General features: G+C 50.0%; 1 protein-coding gene across 1 annotated transcript in view; it reads right to left on the reverse strand.

Moving 5' to 3' along the window:
• Nucleotides 1–314: 314 nt before the first annotated feature.
• Nucleotides 315–21599, reverse strand: part of RYR3 (ryanodine receptor 3) — a 372120-nt gene continuing 350835 nt past the window's right edge. The window contains exons 91-105 of the mRNA XM_036247201.1: nucleotides 21150–21208; nucleotides 20317–20485; nucleotides 19162–19248; nucleotides 17750–17950; nucleotides 14088–14218; nucleotides 9981–10023; nucleotides 9392–9519; nucleotides 8917–8977; nucleotides 8590–8736; nucleotides 6283–6417; nucleotides 4772–4928; nucleotides 3750–3814; nucleotides 3288–3388; nucleotides 1242–1293; nucleotides 315–410 (exon numbers count right to left, since the gene is read on the reverse strand). Of these exons, the coding sequence (XP_036103094.1) occupies nucleotides 315–410; nucleotides 1242–1293; nucleotides 3288–3388; nucleotides 3750–3814; nucleotides 4772–4928; nucleotides 6283–6417; nucleotides 8590–8736; nucleotides 8917–8977; nucleotides 9392–9519; nucleotides 9981–10023; nucleotides 14088–14218; nucleotides 17750–17950; nucleotides 19162–19248; nucleotides 20317–20485; nucleotides 21150–21208 (1632 nt within the window). The remainder of the gene's footprint in view (nucleotides 411–1241; nucleotides 1294–3287; nucleotides 3389–3749; nucleotides 3815–4771; nucleotides 4929–6282; nucleotides 6418–8589; nucleotides 8737–8916; nucleotides 8978–9391; nucleotides 9520–9980; nucleotides 10024–14087; nucleotides 14219–17749; nucleotides 17951–19161; nucleotides 19249–20316; nucleotides 20486–21149; nucleotides 21209–21599) is intronic.

The raw sequence follows: 21599 nt of genomic DNA on the forward strand, positions 1-21599 counted from the left end.
GTGGATTCAAGACTTCCAGTCCTTTTCCCAGTGATGCCAGCCCGACAAACAAGTTGCACTAGAACTTGAAGACATTCACCGAGAGAGTCCTTGAGTTAACATTTTGAAAGGTTATCTCCCACAGGGTATGTGTCCATTGGGCACCAAGAGCCAAATCAATTCCAAAATACCACACAGATTTTAAACAAACTCATTCTTGTTGTAAGGGAGGCATTTAGAAAATGTCACCTTTCAGAAATGTTGCAGAAGTATAAAAGGAGGGTTTTAACTTCACGTTTGACAGTCCAGAATTGTGGCGTGGCTTTCGTTCACGTTTATCCAAGCTGGTCTTCATACTGTTTCCGAAAGCAGTCCCCCGCTGGGAAGAAATCCCAGCACCGCTCTTGGTACATCTTCCAGACGTAGGATTCCTGCAATGGGAGAGGAAAAGAGGTGCTTCTTTCTAAACCACAGGAAGCCCAGTTTCTAAAACGCTGTGCTTGCTCTGAGTCTGCCTTTAGAAATGTTGATACGGATTTGTATGAGGCTCTTTCTTGTTCTATTCCCAGCCCATTTTGGGAGCAAGAGGTCCCCCCCCCCCCGCCCACCACCCCAAACACTGAAACCAGGTCAGCGATAGCCACTAACAGTACCTGAAGATCAGCCATAGGCTGATGCCGTGTCATTTGTAACTGGCAGAAGAACGCAGGACGAGGCAGCACTGCGCGCGGCTCAGGCACATGCCTGGGAGCTAAAGCCAGAGCCGGCCACCGGCTGCCTCTCTCTCACATGTTTGCGCTGTGAAGACTTCCTACAAATCCAGTGATGTTTGAGCATTTGATAATCTGCCTCTTCCTCCCACGTTCCCTGTCTTGACATTTCTCTTCATACCTAGCCACAGAATCCCTTTGACAGGTACTCTCATTCATACGCACACCCACCCCTGCCCCGAGGCACCCCCACTCAGGTCCTCGGGTCCTCTCTCTCATCGCCGCCCACTCAGCTCCTCCTCGTCTTTTTCTCTGCCGTGCTCCCCAACCTCCAGCTATTTAATTCTGAAGTAGTAACCACAAGGGTTTGGAAAATGCTGAGAAGGAGAACCAGGAGGCCATGTGGAATAGATGGGAGTGGCCCTGGAATTTTGGCTTAAGTCACAAAGGGATGGTGGGAACAGGCATGTAAGAGACTGATGGGGTCATCCGTCCCCGTCAGAGAGCCCCTGCTCTGCCGTGGGGCATGATGCTTAAACGTTTTTTCCTCACCTGACCCGTGTGCTCTGTCTCGTCTTTGTTAATCAAATACATCAGGAAGAACCTGGGACAAGGAAGAAGAGTATAATAAATGAGAATAAGACAATATTAGATGCTTCAATTAGGAAGCCCAATTTCATTTACTCAAAGGACCCAGAGCAGGGGCTCGGATATGCTTTTTAGTGTCACGCTGTCTACCAGGCCTTTCCACGTTGGGGAAAAGTGGCAGAATGACACAGGCTGTCATTTTCTAGTAATATATACGTTCATCTCAAAATTAGCCTTTTCATGAGGAGAGATCCCTTTTTACCATCCCCAACCCTGAGCTAAGATCCCTTGTGAGGAGGCATTCTGGCTACCATTTTATTGTTTAAAAATATCCTAATGCAGACAATAAAATGGTTACCCAGCCTCTTGCCCTACAGTTTTTCGTAGGCCAACTTACCAGCTTGTAAAAACGTAGAATTGAAACCATGTGTATCAAGGTTATGGAATTTTTGGAAAGTATTTAAGTTGTTCTGATTCTTCCGGAAATACAGTTGTGGTTTCACCGGCTCTGACTGTGCTGTGTCTGGGGGTCAAGTGTGTCTGGAACACACCAGTGTCCCGGGAGGCTCAGCTCGCATTACCAGACCTCAGAGACGCTGCCCTTCAGGAAAAGGTCGGCGAGAAAGGAAACATGGAAATAACACTCCTCTGAGGGTGGGGCGAGCCGGAGCCCTTAGGGCATCCTTAGGTTTGTAGCTTCAGAGTGTGGCCCACAGTAGAGGTTACGAACATACTAGTTTCCTTCCTCCAACTAAGAAACGAGGCCAGTAGCCTACCTTGTTTGAGACTCAGGCATGTAGGACGTTATTCCTTCCCTAGCACATTTATTTGAGAGAGTAGCATTGGGGGTGGGGGGGGGGAGGATTCAAACATGAATCAGATGTATTATTTCCCCTCAAGCTCACGGCTAGAGGGGCACAGAGGTAGAATATAGACTGTTATAATATAGAGGGCTAGGGGAAGACATGGAAGGGGGGGTCCCAACCCAGATACATAATACCCTTTCACTCTTCGCTGTTCACGGGTCCTGACCTAGGGCCCTGAGCTCGCCTTCTATGGACGTCCACCTTGATCCCTCCGTTAAGATGCACGCTCTCCTGATGCGCAGGGACAGGGCTGCCCAGCCTGCGGGCGGGCCGGCCAGAGTCACCTTTCTGCTACTTCTCTTTGACATGAACACCTTTCCCAAAGGCTGTGCCTGTTCCATCTTAAAGAAAGATTCGGATTTTCTAAATGCAGTGTAGACATAGGAGGGAGGGGTAGGCCAGGGAGCAGTTATTTTCCTTGAACACGATCACTTACAGAATCTGAATTGTCAGGTAATCTATACTCTTTATAAATCTGTAAGTCATGAGTTTCATAGGCAGTCCGCGGCATGTAACAGGCTCTGAACAACTTGTTCTTGAGCGAATGCTTCACCTTAGAAAAAGTGAAAGACACATTATCTGCCTACTGGGTGCCAGGCCTTAGGCGCTGGGGTAGGGCGTGTGAAAACGCGCCCCGTCTCCCGCTCCCTCAGAGCCTGGGCTTTCTGTGGGAGGGCTGCCCACGCCCCGCGGGACCCAGCGACATGCAGCCACCTGGACAAGGGGTGGGCGCAAAGGAGAGTGGGGACAGAAGAGCTGGGGACGGTGAGCATGGTCCCATTTTAGTTCTGCTGAAAGGGAGACAGAGCAGCAGGGCAGTGGCCGTAAGTCCAGGTGGGGCTACACACTTTGCCTGTGTTTAGGATTTTAAAAATCTGTATCACGATCAGAAAATTCCAGTAAGAGAAAAATTGTTGGAGTTGTGTGCCCTTGAGATGGGATGGCATCTCATTCCAGGTTGAGGGACTGACTGTTGCCCAGAGCAGGCAGAGCCCCTGGACAAAGACACGACCCGTGGGCTCTCCTGGTTCTTCCCCGATCGCCACTATTTCTCAGAGAAAGAGCAAGGACTGAACTTTGGGCAACTAGAGGGCATAACCGTTGACGTTACCCCTCCTGCCCCCCGTGGACCAAGCGTACTCACAAGTAGTTGGCTAAGTTGTGCTCTTGTAACGTGTGTGTCTCAAAACCATGAGGGGTGGTGTCAAAGTAGTCATTGCCAATCCCGCAGATGAAACATTTAGTCTAGAAAGGAACAGGGGCGTTAGTGGGCGTGACGTTACAGGCCGGTGGGAAGACAGCGGTGATATCTGCTTGAATTGAGAGACACTGAAAATATTTCTCCCTCCAATGCTTCAGGTCTTAGTCATCTACTCGCCCTCACGCTGGAGGCCGGGGAGGGTGGACTAGGGGGGACACGGAGCTCCAGGCGCCAGAGCAGGGAGGCGGGAACCGGGAAGAGGACAGGAATGGGAAACACGTTTTATTGGTAGTTTTGCCTCGGGCTGGCCCTAGGTAGGTAATAATGGCAGGACCTGTTGTTTAAAATAGGTTCATTTGCTGTGAGACACAGAAATGGAGCCGGGAAGATCGTTAGCAACGTTACCTCCATGTCTTCCCGCACTTGCTCCTGCTGGTCTCGCAGTTCTCCAAAAGCATCGATGATGAGGCCTGGGAAGGGAACGAATCTGTTCAGTGGTTTAGGGTAGAGGAATGATTCCGGGATGGCAGAGGCCTCTTTGTTTTGTAAAGAAGTAAAAATCGTTAAGCTGAACGATTCAGTGAAAACAAAACCAGGAAAAAGGACTTGTTTTCAAATGCTGCCTCCTGGCGAACCCTCTCTCCCTGGAACGTGGCAGCTGATACTTGACTCCTCCTAGAAACAGTTTCCTCTCCTCTCATCCCTCCCCTTCTGCTCTGCTTGCCCATTCATTTTCTGTCTTCTCCCAGCCCCGTCAGCATGGCGGTGTCTCAGGGTTCTTCTCAGTTTCTTTGTCCATCACGATGGGTCTCGTTTCTATTTTATTTTATTATTTCATTCCTGACTTGTTCCTTGAAAGACCTATTATAGTGAACTGCTTCTTCGCCCTCAACACCTGTACATCTTGCAGGTACCAGACAAACTAAGTATCAGTACCTGTCCCCCCAAAAGAAGACAAAACCGGCCACACTCTCCCAGTTCCCCTCTGGGCTCCTTCCCCACTGCCTGGAGCCCTCTGGGAGCAGGACAGACAGGTAACGGTCAGTGCGGAGTGGGGAATGGCAGGAAGGGGTCCTCAAGTTTCTTACACAGGCAAACCTCAGAGATACTGCGGGTTTGCTTCAGACCGCCAAGATCCAGTGTCAGTGAAGCGTGTCATCATCTTTTCTGCTGGTAGAAGGTCCTGACTTCAATTTGTAAACAATGCAACATTTGTGAAGCACAATAAAATGAGTTCAGCCTGGATGCGTGGGCGGATCTCTGGCGGAGTATGTGAGGCAAGGCCTCGCCCACCGCAGAGGCCCAGTGGAGGTGGAGTCAAATACACGCATGCAAACCTCTTCATCAGAACAACCAGGCTGCAGATGCAGCATGGTGAAGAGAACCAGTTAAGCCCCGTTGCTACTTCACATGACTGGCAACCATACCTTGGATGATGGCCAGCAAGATGACGATGACAAAGAAGAAAAAGGTGATGTCAAAGACGATGCGGTATATTTCATAGGGGTCACCAGCCGGGTCTTCGATTTCATCGCCGATGCCGCCTCCAGCCCTCACGCCCACGTACATGTGGAAGAGGTAGCACTAGACAGAAAAAGGTCCACTCAAGTCAGGTCCGCTGCAGAGTTTTGTGTTTAGCAAGACGGGCAGATCATTCATTTGCGATCCCAGAGAGACAGCCCTGCGGGGCGGGGCGGGGTGGGGGGTGGAGGGGGTGGCGGCTGCCAACTGCACCCTCTGCTCAGTGTGGTGTCGGCCCTGAGGACTGTTACGTTTAGCCTGTAAATTATCATTTTGCTCATATTTTTTTAAAGGTTTGAACTTTTTGATACGTACAGGAGAATTCATTTAAGCCCCGATGAGCATGGCATGTGCCAGATATTAGTTCTCCCTCATTTAATTTCAAGGGTAAGAGGCCCCAGGAAGAGGCCCCTTCTGCTGCTCCTGCACTTACTGACCCCCGGTAGGGCACTGGCGTCTGGGCACTGGCTCACAGGTGGGGCGCCCTCCATCGCTCCTCCTGCCTGGATGGGTTAGGTCCAGAGGAAAAGGCAGTCTTACAACTAGTAAATCAAAAACCAGGGGCTGGCCCGGCCGGTGTGGCTCAGTGGTTGAGCGTTGACCCGTGCACCAAGAGGTCGCTGGTTCAATTCCTGGTCAGGGCACATGCCCAGGTTGTGGGCCAAATCCCTAGTGAGGGGCATGCAGGAGGCAGCCAATCGATGTTCTCTCTCATCGATGTTTCTCTCTCTCTCTCTCTCCCTTAAAAAATCAATAAAGAAAAAACATTTTAAAAAGCAGGGGTCGTGTTGGGGAGGGATGCTGGTCACACCAATGCCCTGGTGACTGTCGAGTTGCTGTAACATGAGCCCCCCCCCCCCCTAAAGCATAGGAGAGCCTTAGCCAAGCAGCCTTATCCACTTTCTAGAGAGATGGGCACAGGCCAGGCAGCTCACTGTCACCCCTCTCGCCTCACGGTCTTTCCCTGACACCCGGCCACTTGAACGTCCAGAGATGCAGCTGTGCCCGCTCCCCCTTCCCACAAGGGGTTCCCTTGCTGGGCACGCCCCACAGCTCACGTTTGCAGACCCCGTGGCTGGAAGAGCCCGGCTGGCTGGCTGAACTAAACTGAGCACCAGACCCATGGGGCTGGGCTCTGCTCTCGCACAGATCAGAGCTGGCCTCCGTGAGCTCCGACAGGCCCATTCTCCCGGGGAGACACGTACAGACGAGCAGGGGCCGCTCCGAGGGGAGCTGCTCGTCCCGCACAGCCCTGGGCGAGTGCTCATGAAACCCATTTCCGTCACCTCTGTCTCCCTGGGCACGGCCCCTTGAAGGAGACATCTGCACTCTCCTCTAACTGCACAGCTCGCAATCCCCACACCACCCAGCCCTCCCTCCCCCATGAGGACGGCCGGTGGCCCGAGGGGGCTCTTACTGTCATCATGTCATCACACTTCATGTCAGGCTCGTCGTCGTCCTCGCTCTTGTTGTAGAACTTGCGGAAGAAGTTGAAAGCCACCACGGTGTAGAGGTAAACCACCACGGCCAGGAGCCCGACGGTCAGAACCAGCTGGGAGGGGGAGAAAGGAGGGGTGTTCTCCACCTTGACAGGGTCAAGGGCGAGTCGGGAGACAGAGGGAAGGCGAGGCTGAGCCGGGGAGAGGAGATGGTGGGTACACGCAGACTATTAAGAGAAAAGAGTCGTGATGGGGTGTTAGGGACTAAATTGTGTTCCCCCAGTTCATGTGTTGAAGCCTTTACCTCCAGTACCTCAGAATGTGACTTTGGAGGTGGGGCCTGTCGAGAGCCCCTTACGTTACAGTGAGGCTGTCGGAGCGGCCCTGCTCCAGTCTGACCGGTGTCCGTGTATGAGGAGATGAGGACAGAGCGCTGTACGCAGACAGCAGCCAGGGGACAGCCACGGCCACACCCCGGTCTCGGGCTCCCAGCCTCCAGAACTGAGGGATGTGTGCTAAGCCCCAGCCTGCACCTCCTGACCGCAGCCGGAGCAGACGATGCCTGGGCCCGTGTCCACTGCACAGGATTTCAGGGTGACCAGAGGGCGCCAGGAGGAGGGTACCTTGGTTTTCCACAGCGAGAGCACAGACCTGAGGCTTCAGGATGCGGCTGCTACTCTGACGCTGCCTCTCAAGGAACGCAAGGTCCTTGGGGCTGGGAGGTGTCCCTACATTGCCCTGCGTCAGCAAGAACTGGATCGTTGTCACAGCTTTGGAGTTAGTATGAGAATTACTTATGATGGCTGAGTGACACTGTTCATAACCAAGACATCACCTAGGGCCTTTGCAGAGGTCATAGGCCATGTTCATTTCCTGGCTTCAGGTGGTTCCGTAACTGTGCACACAGGACCGGTCCATCTGGCCCATGCGAGGGGCTGGGTGCTGAGCAGGAGCTCTGAAGGTCAACAGGATAAAAATCTCTGGCCTTGGCTGGTGTTGCTCAGAGGTTAGAACGTGGGCCCATGGACCAAAGGGTTACGGGTTCGATTCCCGGCCAAAGGCACATACCTGGGTTGCAGATTTGACATGATATTGCTCTCTCCCTTCCTCCCTCCCTTGCATTCTATCTGAAAATCAATGGGAAAATATCCTCGGGTGAGGATTAGCAACCACAAAAAGATAAAATCTCTGCCTTCAAGGAGCTGCACATACCGGGGTGGGTATTAGTGCTAAGAGAAGTAGATTCTTGAACAAAGAACAGCAGTGACCTACCTAACCTCAGCAGACCTCACAGGACCAGCTGGGTTTTGAAAAACAAAGAGCCTGGGCTTTGCACGGAGGAAGGAAGCAGTCAGTTCTGCCACCAAGTGCCGTGTGGTCTGGGGTGAGACGCTCGCCAAGCCTCAGGTCCCTCCTCTGTCCAGTGTGTGTAACATCTGCTTACAAAGTACCTGTGAACCTGGCCCAGTACCTGGCACAAACTGGGCACATTTAACAAAATAATCTTGCCAGAGTTTATTCAGCAAGGCCATATAAAAAATATCATTGTTTAAACTTCCCATTTAAGTTAGTGTCTTAATGCCATTAATCCATATCATTAAAAACTGAAGTTTCAATATCTGAGTAAAGGAGAAGAAAATAATTCTACAAGAACATCCGGAACTGGCATTCCACAGACCACACTGGGAAACGTTGCCTTCATAGGACGGAACTTCCCAAGGTGCGCATGTAAAAATGCACAATGTGTTTCTCCTGAGAATCTATAAGGAAGCATTTAACCCTCGGCCAACATCTATCCATAAGTATTGCCTCCGCAAACATCAGCTTCTTGCACGTGGCGGTACATTTCTCTCTAGCTTTCCTCCATCCTTTTTACCACCACTCCAAACAAGAAACATTGGCTGTTGCTACTACCAGTTTCCTAATTACTTAGGCCCACTCGCTGACCCCCAGTGAATGTATCAGGTCCCTGAGGAAGGAGGATCCACAAAAGGTCTCCGAAGTGGTCTGACCTGTCAACACCTCCTCCCTTCCCATCTTCCCTACTGAATCGGAATGTTAGGGGTTTGAATCAAGATCTTATGCCTCTTAAATGAGAGCTACACTTTTACTTTTAATTGGTGACAATTCTTATAGAAATCTCTATCAAAGCGTTTCGCCAAGAAAGGGGTGTTATACACTATGACACCTACTGTCCTGTCACACACTAGTTGTGCTACCTGTTTCGGTGATTCTACTTTCCCCATCGGGGTCCATTCGGCTCCGTGTTAGTAGAAAGCCAGTACCTGTTTGCCGTTATGAGTTACAGAGGACAGGATCGTCCTCAGTGTCTTGAAGCCCATGGCGATATCCAGCAGGTGGGCAGCGAAGAAGAAGTTGTTGTAGTGGCCCAGGACGGACATGGTTGTGTACCAGGCCAGGTAGAGAAAGGACTGTGGGCATGGAAGACATAGCAGCTTTTCAGGTGCGCCTGCCTCCCGATGCTCTCTGCACCGTTTCTTCTCCTCTCTGGGAGTCTCTCTGGGCAAGCCCCCTAGCTTTCTCCTCGTGGGGTCTACTGCCATCCCTGAGCCCGGGGCACAGACGCTTGTTCTTCCAGATGCCATACTTACGTTGTCAGTGAAAACGACCCCCAGCTTCCAGATCTGGTACTTCATGTCGATGGAACTTAGCCTAAAGGGGAACAGATAATTTGAAAACGTATAAATGTCAGGCTTTAGTTAGGTGTTCAATAAGGAGGAAAATTAAGTTTTTCTCTCTCTCAGGTTTAATAATCTAAGTACGGCTCTGAGCTTTATCGAGTTGTATGTGTTCCCCGTGAGGCTGAGAATGGCAGAATCACCCATCCTGAAATTTTAATTAGTCTTTCTCCTTCAGCTCTATGGGGCATAAAAGCTGACAGGTCCTTAATTTTCTTAAAACAGTGCTCTCCCAATATGCCAGAATCCAGAGGAAACACCCGAGCCAGACCAGAGCCCGAGAACAAAGATCTGACTGAGACTGTCCCCTTAGCACCATGAAAAGGGCTGGAGAAATCAAAGGGTCTACTTTAGGCAGACTTTTAATTTTAACTCCTAAGCTCTGTACCATGACACCAGGGAGGCCGCCTCTGCTTTGGTCTCTTCTACCGGGCTAAAGTCAAGGGCATTTTTGTCCAAACCCAGGAGTTCAGCAATGCGTTCCGCTCCGTAGAGATCTCCATACTTGTTTATCACCTAGAGCGAAAGGGAGGACAGGGTGAGCGCGGCCACACCCCCAGCCCTGTTTTCTGTAGCCCGTGTCTGCAGAGGTCCTGCTAAACTCTGGGCCCTTCCAAGGGGTGGATGAGGACACGATTCAAAATGCAACGGGAAAACGAAGAGCAAACAACAGCCCCCAGAGAAAACAGGAGTGAGACAGCCAATGAAATGAACATTGCTCTTCGAGCTGCGATCTTTCTGGAGGGGTGAAGAAGAACCTAGTCTGCAGGAAACAAGGACTGTGACGCTGCTGGAGGACCGGAGAGAAGCCAATGCCTGCACCGGTTCACTGAAACCCCTCTTGTGACCTGCTCTCCCGGAGAGACCATCAGAAAAGCAACAAATACATCAAATGTACTCATGTCTGTATGTGGAGGGCTTAAGACCTCTGACATGTCTTTGCTGGGCATGGGACTCAGCTCCCCGGCAAGGCATACCTTTCTCTTCACAAACTTGTCCCAGTAGTTATTAGGAAAAGATCTGAAAAAAAAAAAAAAAGAAGATGAAACTGGGGGGTTCTTAACATCAAGGCCGAGCACATCAAGAAACTTCGCAGCTCGAGTGTCTGGGTCTGCGATCCCCGGGGCTTCTTCCTGCTCACTGAAGAAGTCAAGACTTGATTGAAGTTCAGAGCCCCCACAGGACTGATTTATGGTTTGGCTGCTTCGTACGGACTTCTGACACATTTGGAAAGCCACTCTGCGTTTTCTATTATGGTTCAGAGCCAGGAATTGTGATAAAAGGATTAGAAAGAAGCAGATATATGTTTATTGATCCAGTATTAAGTAGAAACAGAACCCTGTAGCAAACAGGTGCATTTAGCCTGGTTGTGTCAGTGGCTGAGGGAGGTGCTGGGGATTCCATGGGCAACGTGTAGACATGGTCCCTAACGGCATCAAGTCTGCAGTCTGGGAATCACCTTTGGTTTGTTTCTATAGGGTTTTTAACCAGAGTGCTCTGGACTCTTCTCTGTCCCCATGTAACTCCCATGGGGTCTGCTTTCCTCAGGGAATTAGAGCCCCATCTCCTTTGGAGGAGGTTCCCTAAAACATCCACTCCCTAAACCGCCAGAGGGAACTCCTTTCTTCTGCCTGGCAGCCTCTACTAGCTCCACTGCAGATAGTTTTCTACTGTTCAAGTCAAGAAAGAACTGCCCTGGCCGGTTTGGCTCAGCGGTAGAGCTTCCGCTTGTGGACCAAAGAGTCCTGGGCTCGATTCCGGTCAAGGGCACGTACCTCGGTTGTGGTTGGTCCCGGCTCTGGTCGGGTCGTGCGGGAGGCAGCCAGTCGATGTGTCCTTCTCACATCGATGTTTCTCTCCCCCCTGCCCCCCGTCCTACTCTATCTGAAGATATTTGAGAAAATATTCTCAGGTGAGAATTAAAAAAAAAAAAAAAAAGAACTGTCACATTCAGATATGTTGGCAAAAACCATTTAAAATATTTTGCTCCTCTACAGAATGATTGATCCGTATTTGAGTCATTCTTGTTGGATCAGGAACCCATAGTCTCCTATTCTAGAAATCACCCAAGTTGGTGATGAGGAAGTGGGGGCCTCCCTGTATTCATGGGCCCCTCAGAAGAATAACCTCGACCACAGGCCGCCTCTCCACAATGGGGTGGCAATCTTGAAAACAACTTTCTTAGAGCTAAAGCAGTTTCTTTGTCTTAAACATACAAATACCACTTAAAAGCAAGAGCAAATGCTGGGTTCATACATTACATGGTTAATGGGGGATAGAAATAATTATGTTAATTTTCTTCTTTGTAAATTTTTCTGCTGCTTGCATTTTTTCTCTTTAGGTATTGCATTTAGAATCCAAAATAAGACAAAAGCAAGCCAGGTGTCCACATGGATACCTCCTTTCTTTTACATCCTCTCTCAAAATGACCCATAACATACACCTCAGCTTCGGTCCCATTGTGTTGTAGGTGGAACATTCCACCCGGTGCAGGGCCACTGACGGAAGGCGCTGGGCAAGACCCTCCCACGGATGATCTTATTTCAAGCCTGAGTCATTTTTGTCCCCTGACTCCTTGAGGGTAGAAAACATGTCTTTACTTGGTAATATTCCTTAAACTGTGGGATAGAGAAAAGACCTCGGAAGGGAAGTGCATCAATAAATGGTACATCTATATATGAATGGTCAAGAAAAATAATACGAGATGCTCAACCTCTTTAGAAACTGGGGACATTCAGTGCTCACCTACGGGATCAGGGAACTGTCTGACGCTGATGCTGATGAGGACTGGCAGGGAGGCGGAGCAGCAGGGACTCAGTGCTGGTTGGAGGGAATGGGGACAGACATTTGCATATCCTACTACTCAGCGCATTTCTCCCGAGTCTCTCTAGAGAAACTCTTTCACTTGTACATGAGTTATAAAAATGTTCACTGTGGCACCGTAACAGCCAGGAACTGAACGCATGTGAACTATCCACTATCAGGAACATGGATAAACATGGGATCACATACTCATTCCTATGTGTGTTCTGAAACTGTTCTGAAACATTTCGGGTTTTTTTTTATCCTCACCTGAGGACATTTTTCCATTTTTTGTTCAGATAGAGTGGGAGGGAGAGAGAGAAAGAGAGAGAGAGAGAGAGAGAGAGAGAAACATCGATGTGAAAGGGACACATCGAGTGGCTGCCACCTGCACGACCCAACCAGGGCCGGGGACAAACTGCAACCGAGGTACATGCCCTTAGTGGGAACCGAACCCGGGTCTCTCCGGACCGCAGGCTGATGCTCTAACTGCTGAACCAAACTGGCCAGGGCTGAAACAAAGGACAAAACCACGGCCACACACAACATAGGTGAGTTCTCAACCATAGTACTGAGCAAACTATTCAAATGACAGTCTAATACACGGTGGAGCTTCATCTCTATACAGCCCAAACACAGCCACCTAAGTGGTGAGACTATAAAGCAAGAGGTGATTGTCACTAAGGTCAGTGAGCAGCAGCTGGGGGCTGGGGAGACGGGGTCCTAGCATCTGGGACTGCAACGCTTTCCGCAATGTTCCATTTTCTAACCTTCGTAGTTCAATTTATTATTATTATACTTTAAAGTATACACATACATTTTATATCTTCTATATGTGTATTTAACAAGACAAAAATATTAAAAAAGAAAGCTCTCCATCATATATAGTTAACTTAAAACAATAGTACTGCAAAGTACTACAGGCACTAGGAGGCCACCATTGGGAAAAAAATTAAAGGTTCACTTATCAGCCCTGGCCAGTTTGGCTCGGTGGTTAGAGCACTGGCTCTTGGACCAATGAGTCGTGGGTTCGATTCTAGTCAAGGGCATGTACCTTGGTTGCAATTCGTCCCCGGCCTGGTTGGGGTCGTGTGGGAGGCAACCAGTCGATGCCCCCACCCCCACACACACACTCTATCTGAAGATAAATAAAAAATATCCTCGGGTGAGGATTTAAAACACACACACACACACACACACACACAGATTCATTTATCAAACAAATTTTAAACACCTATTCATTTATGCATTTTCTCACTTGGAGACATTTAAGCCACTTCAAAAAAGTTTTCCCAGATATCCTTGTTGGGACATTTTAGTATTCTTGCCTTATTATCTCCTCAGGATACATTTCTGGAAACTGAATTGCCTTTTTCCTGGTACTTTGAGGCCATTATCATCTTGTGTCACAGACACAAACATTACTGATAATCTCAGAAAGCTCACCACAGAATTAAATTATTTAATAGCATCTGAAGTTTCTTACCGTAATGACAAAGGGTCAGAAACAGCTTGACCCTCTTCCTTATTTGAAGAGACAGGCAGGGCAGGCTTCCAAGTTGCCCACTCACTTTTTCTTCCCCAGGAGAGAGCCTTCCCTTCCTAGAGACGATTTAAAAAGCCCAGCCATGTCTTTATGGAGATGCCTCTCTCAGTTTGCTGACCATCTTTGGATAAGGAGCAGCTTTCTTTACTAGGGGTCAGGGTTGTTGTATCTAGAGGTGCCTATTTTATTTTACTTTTTGTTAATCCTCACCCGAGGATATTCTTCTGTTGAATTTGGAGAGAGTGGGAGAAGGGAGGGAGAAAGAGATTGATGTGAGAGAGACATATCGATTGGTTGCCTCCTGCACAACCCAGACGAGGTCCAGGGATCAAACCTGCAACCCAGGCACATGCCCCTGACCTGAGTCGAACCTGCGACCCTTTGGTCTGCAGGCTGACTCTCTAACCGCTGAGCTAAACCGGCCAGGACTCTAGCACTATTTCATTGCTTTTCTTCCAGAACATGGGTTAATCTTGCAACTCCCACTTTCACAATTGAGATTACAGGGCTTTGAGTGTTACCTGTGCTGGTAACAGTGTTACAGTGTTCCAGTGTTCCAGTGATGGCGCCGTCTGAACAGTTAGGGAAATGGAACGACACATGGTGGGATGTCTATCCTGTGCCAGGCACTGGGCCAGGCACTAATGTCCCCGGGCTGGAGGAGGTGGTGTTCTCATCCCTCTGTCACTGAAGAGGGCACTAAGGGGTGGAGGCTTGGGGGCGGGGAGATACTCACGGCGTGTTGATTACCAGGCGGTCCCATTGCCCCTTGATGTCATCTTCAGACGGCTGTTCTGTGATATACAGCCCATCAAACTCCAGCTTCCTGGCAATTTCTTTCTCTCTTTTGAATACCACCAAAGGGACCTGGGAGAGGGCAGACACCGCTTACTCAGAGAAGGCTTTCGGATTAGGTGCTCTCTCCCAAGCTGTGCAGCCGAGAGGCCTGCCTTCAGGCCAGTAATCCCTTTCAGCGGATTCTCAGGGCGCCTCTCTGCGTCCCCAGTCAAATCTCTTACCACTCCTCGGGCTAATACACCTTCCTTTCCAAAAGCTGATCTGACTCGGGCCACCCTTTAAGGTTTGGGTTCAACAGCTGATATCAATGCCCACTGGACGGTGAGCCATCCTGGTGAGCAGGCCACACGTAGGCGGAGTCTCTGAGCCCGGCGGGTTCGGTGGTCTCAGACTCCTACGCTGGTGCTGAACTAAGGATGACCGACTGTTCTAGAACTGACCGGTCAGCAACAGGAATACTGTGAGATGTCCCAACCCTCTCCAGTGAGCAGGGCCACATTCATCTCATGACTTTGAGGTGTGGTTACAGAAACATGGTTGATAGAATGCCAGGACTCACCGGGCTCTGCCCACGGCCTGCACTGAGCTTTTCTGCATCGATCTTTCCCAGAAGAGGCCCTGCCGGCGAGTAGCGCGCTTATTTGTTCTCAACAATCACTCCCTGTCCTCTTACAGTTCTAAGTCTGATTTTAGGCTTGAGATGGTGGCCTGGCTATAAAATCTACCACACAGCCTGGCCGGTGTGGCTCAGTGGTTGAGCGTCAACCCATGCACCAAGAGGTCGCTGGTTCGATTCCTGCTCAGGGCACATGCCCAGGTTGTGGGCCTGATCCTCTGTGGGGGGCATGCCGGAGGCAGCCAATCGATGTTCTCTCTCATCAATGATTCTCTCTCTCTCTCCCCCTCTCCTGTCCTCTTTAAAATCAATAAAGAAAAATAAAAAAACCTACCACAAGAAGGATGGGGAAATGATCCACCTGCCCCAACTATCACACTCAGACACTTCAAACATGGGCCAGTTGGTGAGGTCAGAGGATACGATTGAAATTCCAGAGGCAGCCAGAGCACCTCTAGCCAGAAAAGTGTAACTCAGACAGGACCGGGTTTCTCACTCGGCTGGGAGGCCACTGGTTACTTAGCAACATCCTTGAGACCTTGGTCTCCCGTTTCTGCCAATCTCTCTCTCTCAAAGCTAATGACAACCATATGCCTCACACCGCCCCTTTATCTCCCAGATAAAAAGACAACATTTAGATCATGATTTGTAAAGAGTTACCTCTTGCTCTTTTTTCTTTAAAACAAAGGACCAGCACCGAGGGTATCAAAGCCTCACGATAGGATGATGGCAAAGGCTAATAATAGGCGCACAGAGGAACCAATGATTGCTGTCAGCTAATGCAGGATGTGGGAGGGGGAACAAAGGAACAGCTACGCTGACTAATTTCTGCTGTATTTTGAAATGACTCTGAATAGTAATAATAATACCAAGTTTTAGAGCCGTGCTGATCTCTGGGATTCAAAGCATCCCCCTTCAACCTTCTAGGAGTTTGTAGAGCTTTGCAAGTAGGACATGCGTGTTTTCATTCCCTAGAGTGTGTTTCTCTTTTGTTTCCTCTAGGTCGGCGGTGTGCATACCTGTCCGACATGAGCTCTAGGATGGTGACCCAGAGAACAGTGGCTAACACTCCAGTGTCACCATGTCTGATGTCCTGAGTACGTTTACACATGTCAATTCATTTACTCCTCCCGGCAACCTTTAGGGGTTGGAGGATTATTATAATATGCATTTTCAGAGAGGAGGGAACAGAGGAAGGGGCAGAGCTGTGAGTTCAACCCAGGCATCCCAGCTACAGAATCCGTTTTTACTGTTGCAGTGGGGTCCGCGGTGTGGTGTAGGGGGCGTGGTCTCTCCAGCAGGGTACCTGAACTCATGTGATACCACAGTTCACAGGGAAAGCGAGGGCCACAAGGATAGGGACATAGGTCCTGGCTCGATAAAGAGCCAAGGAGACTTCCTAGTAAAGAGAAGTTAGAAGAAATTGGACGGAGAAAAGAAGTGTGCTATAGTAGAGAAAGAACTGGACTTAGAACACCGGAAACAGGACGATGAAGACTGATGGCACTGGAGTAGGTCTGAAGACGGCCCTGGCAAACCAGGTCCCCTCGTATTCGTGCCCTGTGTAGCCCTCCCCCTGTGCCACAGGGAAGCGGGGGGGGGGGGGGGGGGCGGGACCTGCTCTCACAACAGAGTGCGCTAGAAATGACCCTGGCAGTTCTGGGCCCAGGCCTTAAGAAGGGCGGACAGCTTTCACTTTTGTGCTCTTTTGGAAAGTCCAAGGCTCCCTATGCAAGAAGTCCAGCTATGTGGCTAGAGAGAGAATGCGGAGAGGCCACGTGGAAAAGGCAGTGCCCTGTCTGCAGGGAGAGGCCCAGCTGCCCCAGCTGAGCCCGGCCGGCCAGCCGTTCCCTCTGCACGGTGCCAGGTGTGAGCGTGTGCCCTCACGGACATCTGGCGCGGACGGACTCCCAGGGGACTGCTGACGCAGCCGCCTGCACGTGGAGCCGAGGAGCAGCTCGAGGGTGCCCGGCCGGTCCACAGTCAGAGATACGCGCTGTCATTTTAAGCCACCAAGTTTTGGGGTGATTTGTTATGCAGCAGTAAACTAACTAAAACTGTAACCCATCGGTAAGTTTTCTTCTGATATCTCAAAGAATTAAAACCCAATAATTAAAAAAAATTTTTTTTTCTTTATTGATTATTTCAGAGAGAAAGAAAGGTAGAGGGGGAGAGAGATAGAAACATCGATGAGAGAGAACATCTATTGGCCGCCTCCTGCATGCCCCCCACTGGGAATCCGGCCCACAACCTGGGCACGTGCCCTGACCGGGAATTGAACCGGCGACCTCTTGGTGCATGGGTCGACGCTCAACCACTGAGCCACACTGGCCAGGCAAAACCCAATACTTTTTAAAAGGTGAGAAGCATTTTTATAAAAACTCCAACATAAATTCAAAGATCAGAAGAAACTCATTATAAGGTCCATGTGTGACTTCCCCTGATGATTCTAATTTTATGAAATTCAGCAAGTGGTGCCTGAAATGGGTCTCACAGAGCAAGGCTTCTCAAACTGGAGTGTGGATACAGACCTCCTGGGGGTCAGGTTAAATTATAGATTCTGATTTAAAAGGTCCGGGGCAAGCCGTGGCCAGTGTGGTTACAGCGTTGGCCTGTGGACCAAAAGGTCATGAGTTTGATTCCCCATCAAGGGCATGTACCTGGGTTGCAGGTTCAATCCCCAGCCCTAATCAGACAGATAATTGGTGTGTCTTTCTCACATTGATTTCTCTCTGTTCCTCCCTTTCACTCTCTCTAAAAAATCAATTTAAAAAATGATCCTTGGAGGAGGATTAACAAAAACAAAAGTCCGGGGGCGGGGCTCAAGATTGCACTGGTGTAACCAGCTCCCAGGTGACACACAGGCTGCTATCCCACAAGCCTCAGTCTATTGGCAAAGGCTTGGAGAACAAAGAGCTGGCTAGGTTCAGAGAGAAGCCTCCTCCCCAAGGAGTCAGATCAGATCAGAGCGGACAGCAACTCACCTTCAGGCAGTAGTAGCCCACCACACAGACTAAGGAGATGACGGTGTGGATGATGGCCAGGGCCCGCAACGTTGGGGCCATGTACCCGGTGCTCTCCTGCAGGACGAAGAACACCATCGCCTCCTCCTCCTCCTCCTCATGAAAGGAATGCCACAGGTTCGCCACGTCCTCTGTCTCCTCTTCTGAAGGCTCCTCGGTGACCTGGCCCAAGACACACGCTCTCAGAAACGTCAGGCAGAGCCTCCGCCACCGACGTCCCACCGGCTAGTACTTTATGTAGCTGTGCCCGTAATAGTGACTTGCTGAGTGCGAGGTTTGGGGTAACTTATTCCTAGGAATCCCCAGTATCTCTAATAATTGCAAACAACACTTTAAAGAGGTAAAACATTTCTTTGGAGAAAAAGCAAGCATATTTTAAAATGAGGGAAGTTTTACAATATACGCTATCATCCCGTGCCTCAGGAAGTAGTCTCTGGAGTGCTGTGGCCCGGGAGGGGGGCGGGGCGCGCACACAGCGTTTTCCTTCTTTCTCAGACGCCATCGACATCCGTGGTGTCCACAGCCATTCCTAAACAGACGGCTCCCAAATCTACATCTCGGGGCCTTTCTTCCTGCAACTCCAGCTGCCTGCTGGCCGGCTCCACCGGCTGCTGCCCGCCGTCACCTCAGTATGTCTAAAACCACGTTTGCCACACCCCTCTGTAAAGTTCCACTTTTCTTCTACACGAGACAGAAAGCCATTGGTTCATGGGGTGGAAGGTTCATGTGGGTAAAGGCAAGTTTCATCAAAATTAGGTTGGTCGTTGTAAACAGGAAGGCAGAGAGGCACGATGGAATAGCCCATCGAAGACAACGTCAAGAACCCAGGACCTATCCTTCATCAGTTCACCCCAATAACATTTATTATGTGCCTACAGTGTACCAGACCCACTGACCAATGTTTGAAATCTACGTTTCTCTTGGTGAGTCTCTCTTTTCCCATATCCAGAAACCAACTCCTGTTTATTCTTCCTTTAATAAACAGGATATTTCCTTTAAAATTTCCTTTTTTTTCCTTAAAAAAAAAAGATTCTAACATATGGGCCAACAATAATGGTTTTCTGTTGCCTTGTTCAAGGAAAGAACTGTATTCTCATTTCAAAATTCCTCCCAGTTCCTAACAGAGGGTCAAGGACATACTAGACGCCCATTGAATACTTGAAGGATTTGCTAAGTAATGAATAGAACCGCCCTGAACTACTGAAACAGTGTCCTTGTCGACAGTCCCTCCATTCTTCCCATTGCTAAAGCGAGTGCCCGTTTCAGAAGCCAACACCTTAGACGTTTCTTTAGCTGTTAGAATCTTAGCTCTGATGTCTATTATTTTTTGAAATAACATAGAGTTAGCAAATAACCTTTGAATGAAGGGTCACCTTGTAAAAGAGCAGGATGAAGTTGATAGCAAAGGCAACAAACAGAGCGAGGAACCTCAGGTTGTAGAAATTCCTGGCCAGGTAGTGCTGCAAAGAGAGGACAGGCAGGAGGAAGAGAGCTTCGCGAGGGAAAGAGAACGTCCGTCTCTCACACAGAAGGTCTCGACTGGTGAGAATTTGACACGAGTTCTACTCTTTGGTAACCAGTCTTCTAGGATGAGTCTGGCCTTCTTAGAACTTATTTAGGAGAGAAACCAGAAATGGCGACTTAAAAATAATTGCTTAGAAGGATGCTCAAAGAAACCCTGCTCCAGCTTATCCTTCGGGGCACCAGATGCCAAACATGCCACCAGCAGATTCAAATGCTATTTCAATGCACATGTGTGCACATCTGTGTGTATGCATGTACATGTATGTGTGCATGTGTGTGTACTGAGCACTTCACGCAGAAGGTGGTCTGTTTGGACACTGAGTGATCTAAGCTCACAAAAGACCTCTCTGCAGCTCCCACCCTGCTGCAGCCAGACTCTGGCCTCAGGACCCGGTCCCTTGGTAGGTCACAGCCCCAGAGCCCCTGCCTCTGCCCTCAGGGGGCACCATTCCCATCCTGACTGCCCTCTTGCGGGGAAAATCAGCACTTGAGGACGAGAAGGGCAGCTGCATGGGGAAATCTCTCTGTGGAGGGGGCTGTCACCATGGTGCTGGGAAGGTGTCCGGCCATCAGCAGCTGTACCTCGGAGGCAATCTGTCCCCGAAAGAATATCATAGACCAGGCTGAATGCATGTGGAATGACAGCTGTTGAGGACTAGTGTGAGAACCTAACCTGACATAGGGATATTCTTTCTGCACCCAAATGAGCCAACTACTTGTGAACTTCGGCCTGGGAGCAGCGAAGTCCCCACATGACAGATACAGGACCAGCTCGAAAGAGGCGTTCCCACTCCCTCCGAGGGAGCACAGGTCGGGGGGGCCCCCACTGGGCAGAGGAGCTGGAGCACTGGGCGTCTGCCAGGTTGTCCTCCTCCTCTTTCCCCTCGACGGGAAAGGACCGGGCGGGTAAGTGAGGAGGGAAAGGGGAATGAGAAGCGAGGACGCGTGTCAACCACGTCGTGAAATAAAATCAGTGGCCAGTTCTCACGGGCTGGGGCGCTTACCAGTAACTTGGTCTGATAGATTTCCAGCCCTTTAAAGAAATTGGCCGTGAACGCCTCAGGCCGCTCGACTTTCTGGCCACGCCGCCGCTTCCTCTTTTTTGTCGCTTCTGCCCACAGGGCCTTGGCTTGCTCTTCTCCGGCTGTCTCCTCCTTCTCCCCATCTTCCACGCTGCAGGAGCAAGAACCCACTCAGCACGGAGGACAGAGGGAGGCCTGGCCCAGACAGGGAGCCTGAATTAAAACCTTCAATTCTTTTTTTACGGGTGGGAAGCTCAGGTCTTTATCACCCACAGTGGACTTCATGAGCTGGTCCACTTGGATGAGCCATGGCCACAGGTGTGCAATAGTTATAAATAAGTTTGTAGTCTTCTTCTGAAATTTGTCTTAACAACTTTTTCCTTCAGAAGAGTCCTTTATTCTTTTTTCTTTGTTTTAGAACGTCATTTGAATGAGCAATAGTACCTATTCTCCAAGTGGGTGGCAGGAATTAAGTGTGTAAAAGACCTTAGCACAGGGCCTGGCATGTACCCAGAACTGAATATATTAGATATCATCATCATCGTCGTCAACTTCACATAAAGTTACGAGATGTGGGTGTTGGATCATTTGCATTTGGCCAGATGGTGAAATTCTGATCTACTAGTGAGATTATGCAGTTAACAAGATTAATAACATGTGTTTATTGCACAGCTGGGGCGAGAAGAAAGGTCTCCAGAGCTTGCAAAAGATCTACTTCTCGTGTTCCTGGAGGTCAGGTTTCCCGTTTACCATGCGATGCTGTCAAGGACCAGCTATGGCAGGAGGCTGAGCGCTCGGAGCTGCCAGGAACTTACTCTGCCTTCTCAGGTTCGACTTTTCCTTCCGACTCCTGCGCTCTTTTCCTCTCTGCCGCCTAGACAGAAACAACAGTCAGCCACGTTCTCCCCCGTGGGCGGGCTCCCGTGAGGAGCCACGCACGGGCCGTGTCGGCCCCTGGGAGAGATGGTCCAAACCAGAACCTGCTTCCATCGCACAGGATCCCTGCCTTGTCTCCAACCCTCTTAACACCCGCTCCCCCAGTCCCTCTGACAGCTGACCACTGCACCTCGAAGATTCAAGCTCCTTCTCGAGGTCTACGTGGCCCACGTGGTCACGGCCTTCGGTTCCATCCTCTGGATCTAATACTTCCTTCACCCCCACACCCAGACCTCATTCCCTTTCCTGGGACATTCCAAAGGGTTCCCGGCACAGGCCCTTCGCCCCAGCCACGCCCCTGCCCGGAGTGGGACTGCCTCACACATGCC

This window comes from Molossus molossus, unplaced genomic scaffold (assembly GCF_014108415.1).
Source record: "Molossus molossus isolate mMolMol1 unplaced genomic scaffold, mMolMol1.p scaffold_m16_p_1, whole genome shotgun sequence".
Lineage (NCBI taxonomy): Eukaryota > Metazoa > Chordata > Mammalia > Chiroptera > Molossidae > Molossus > Molossus molossus.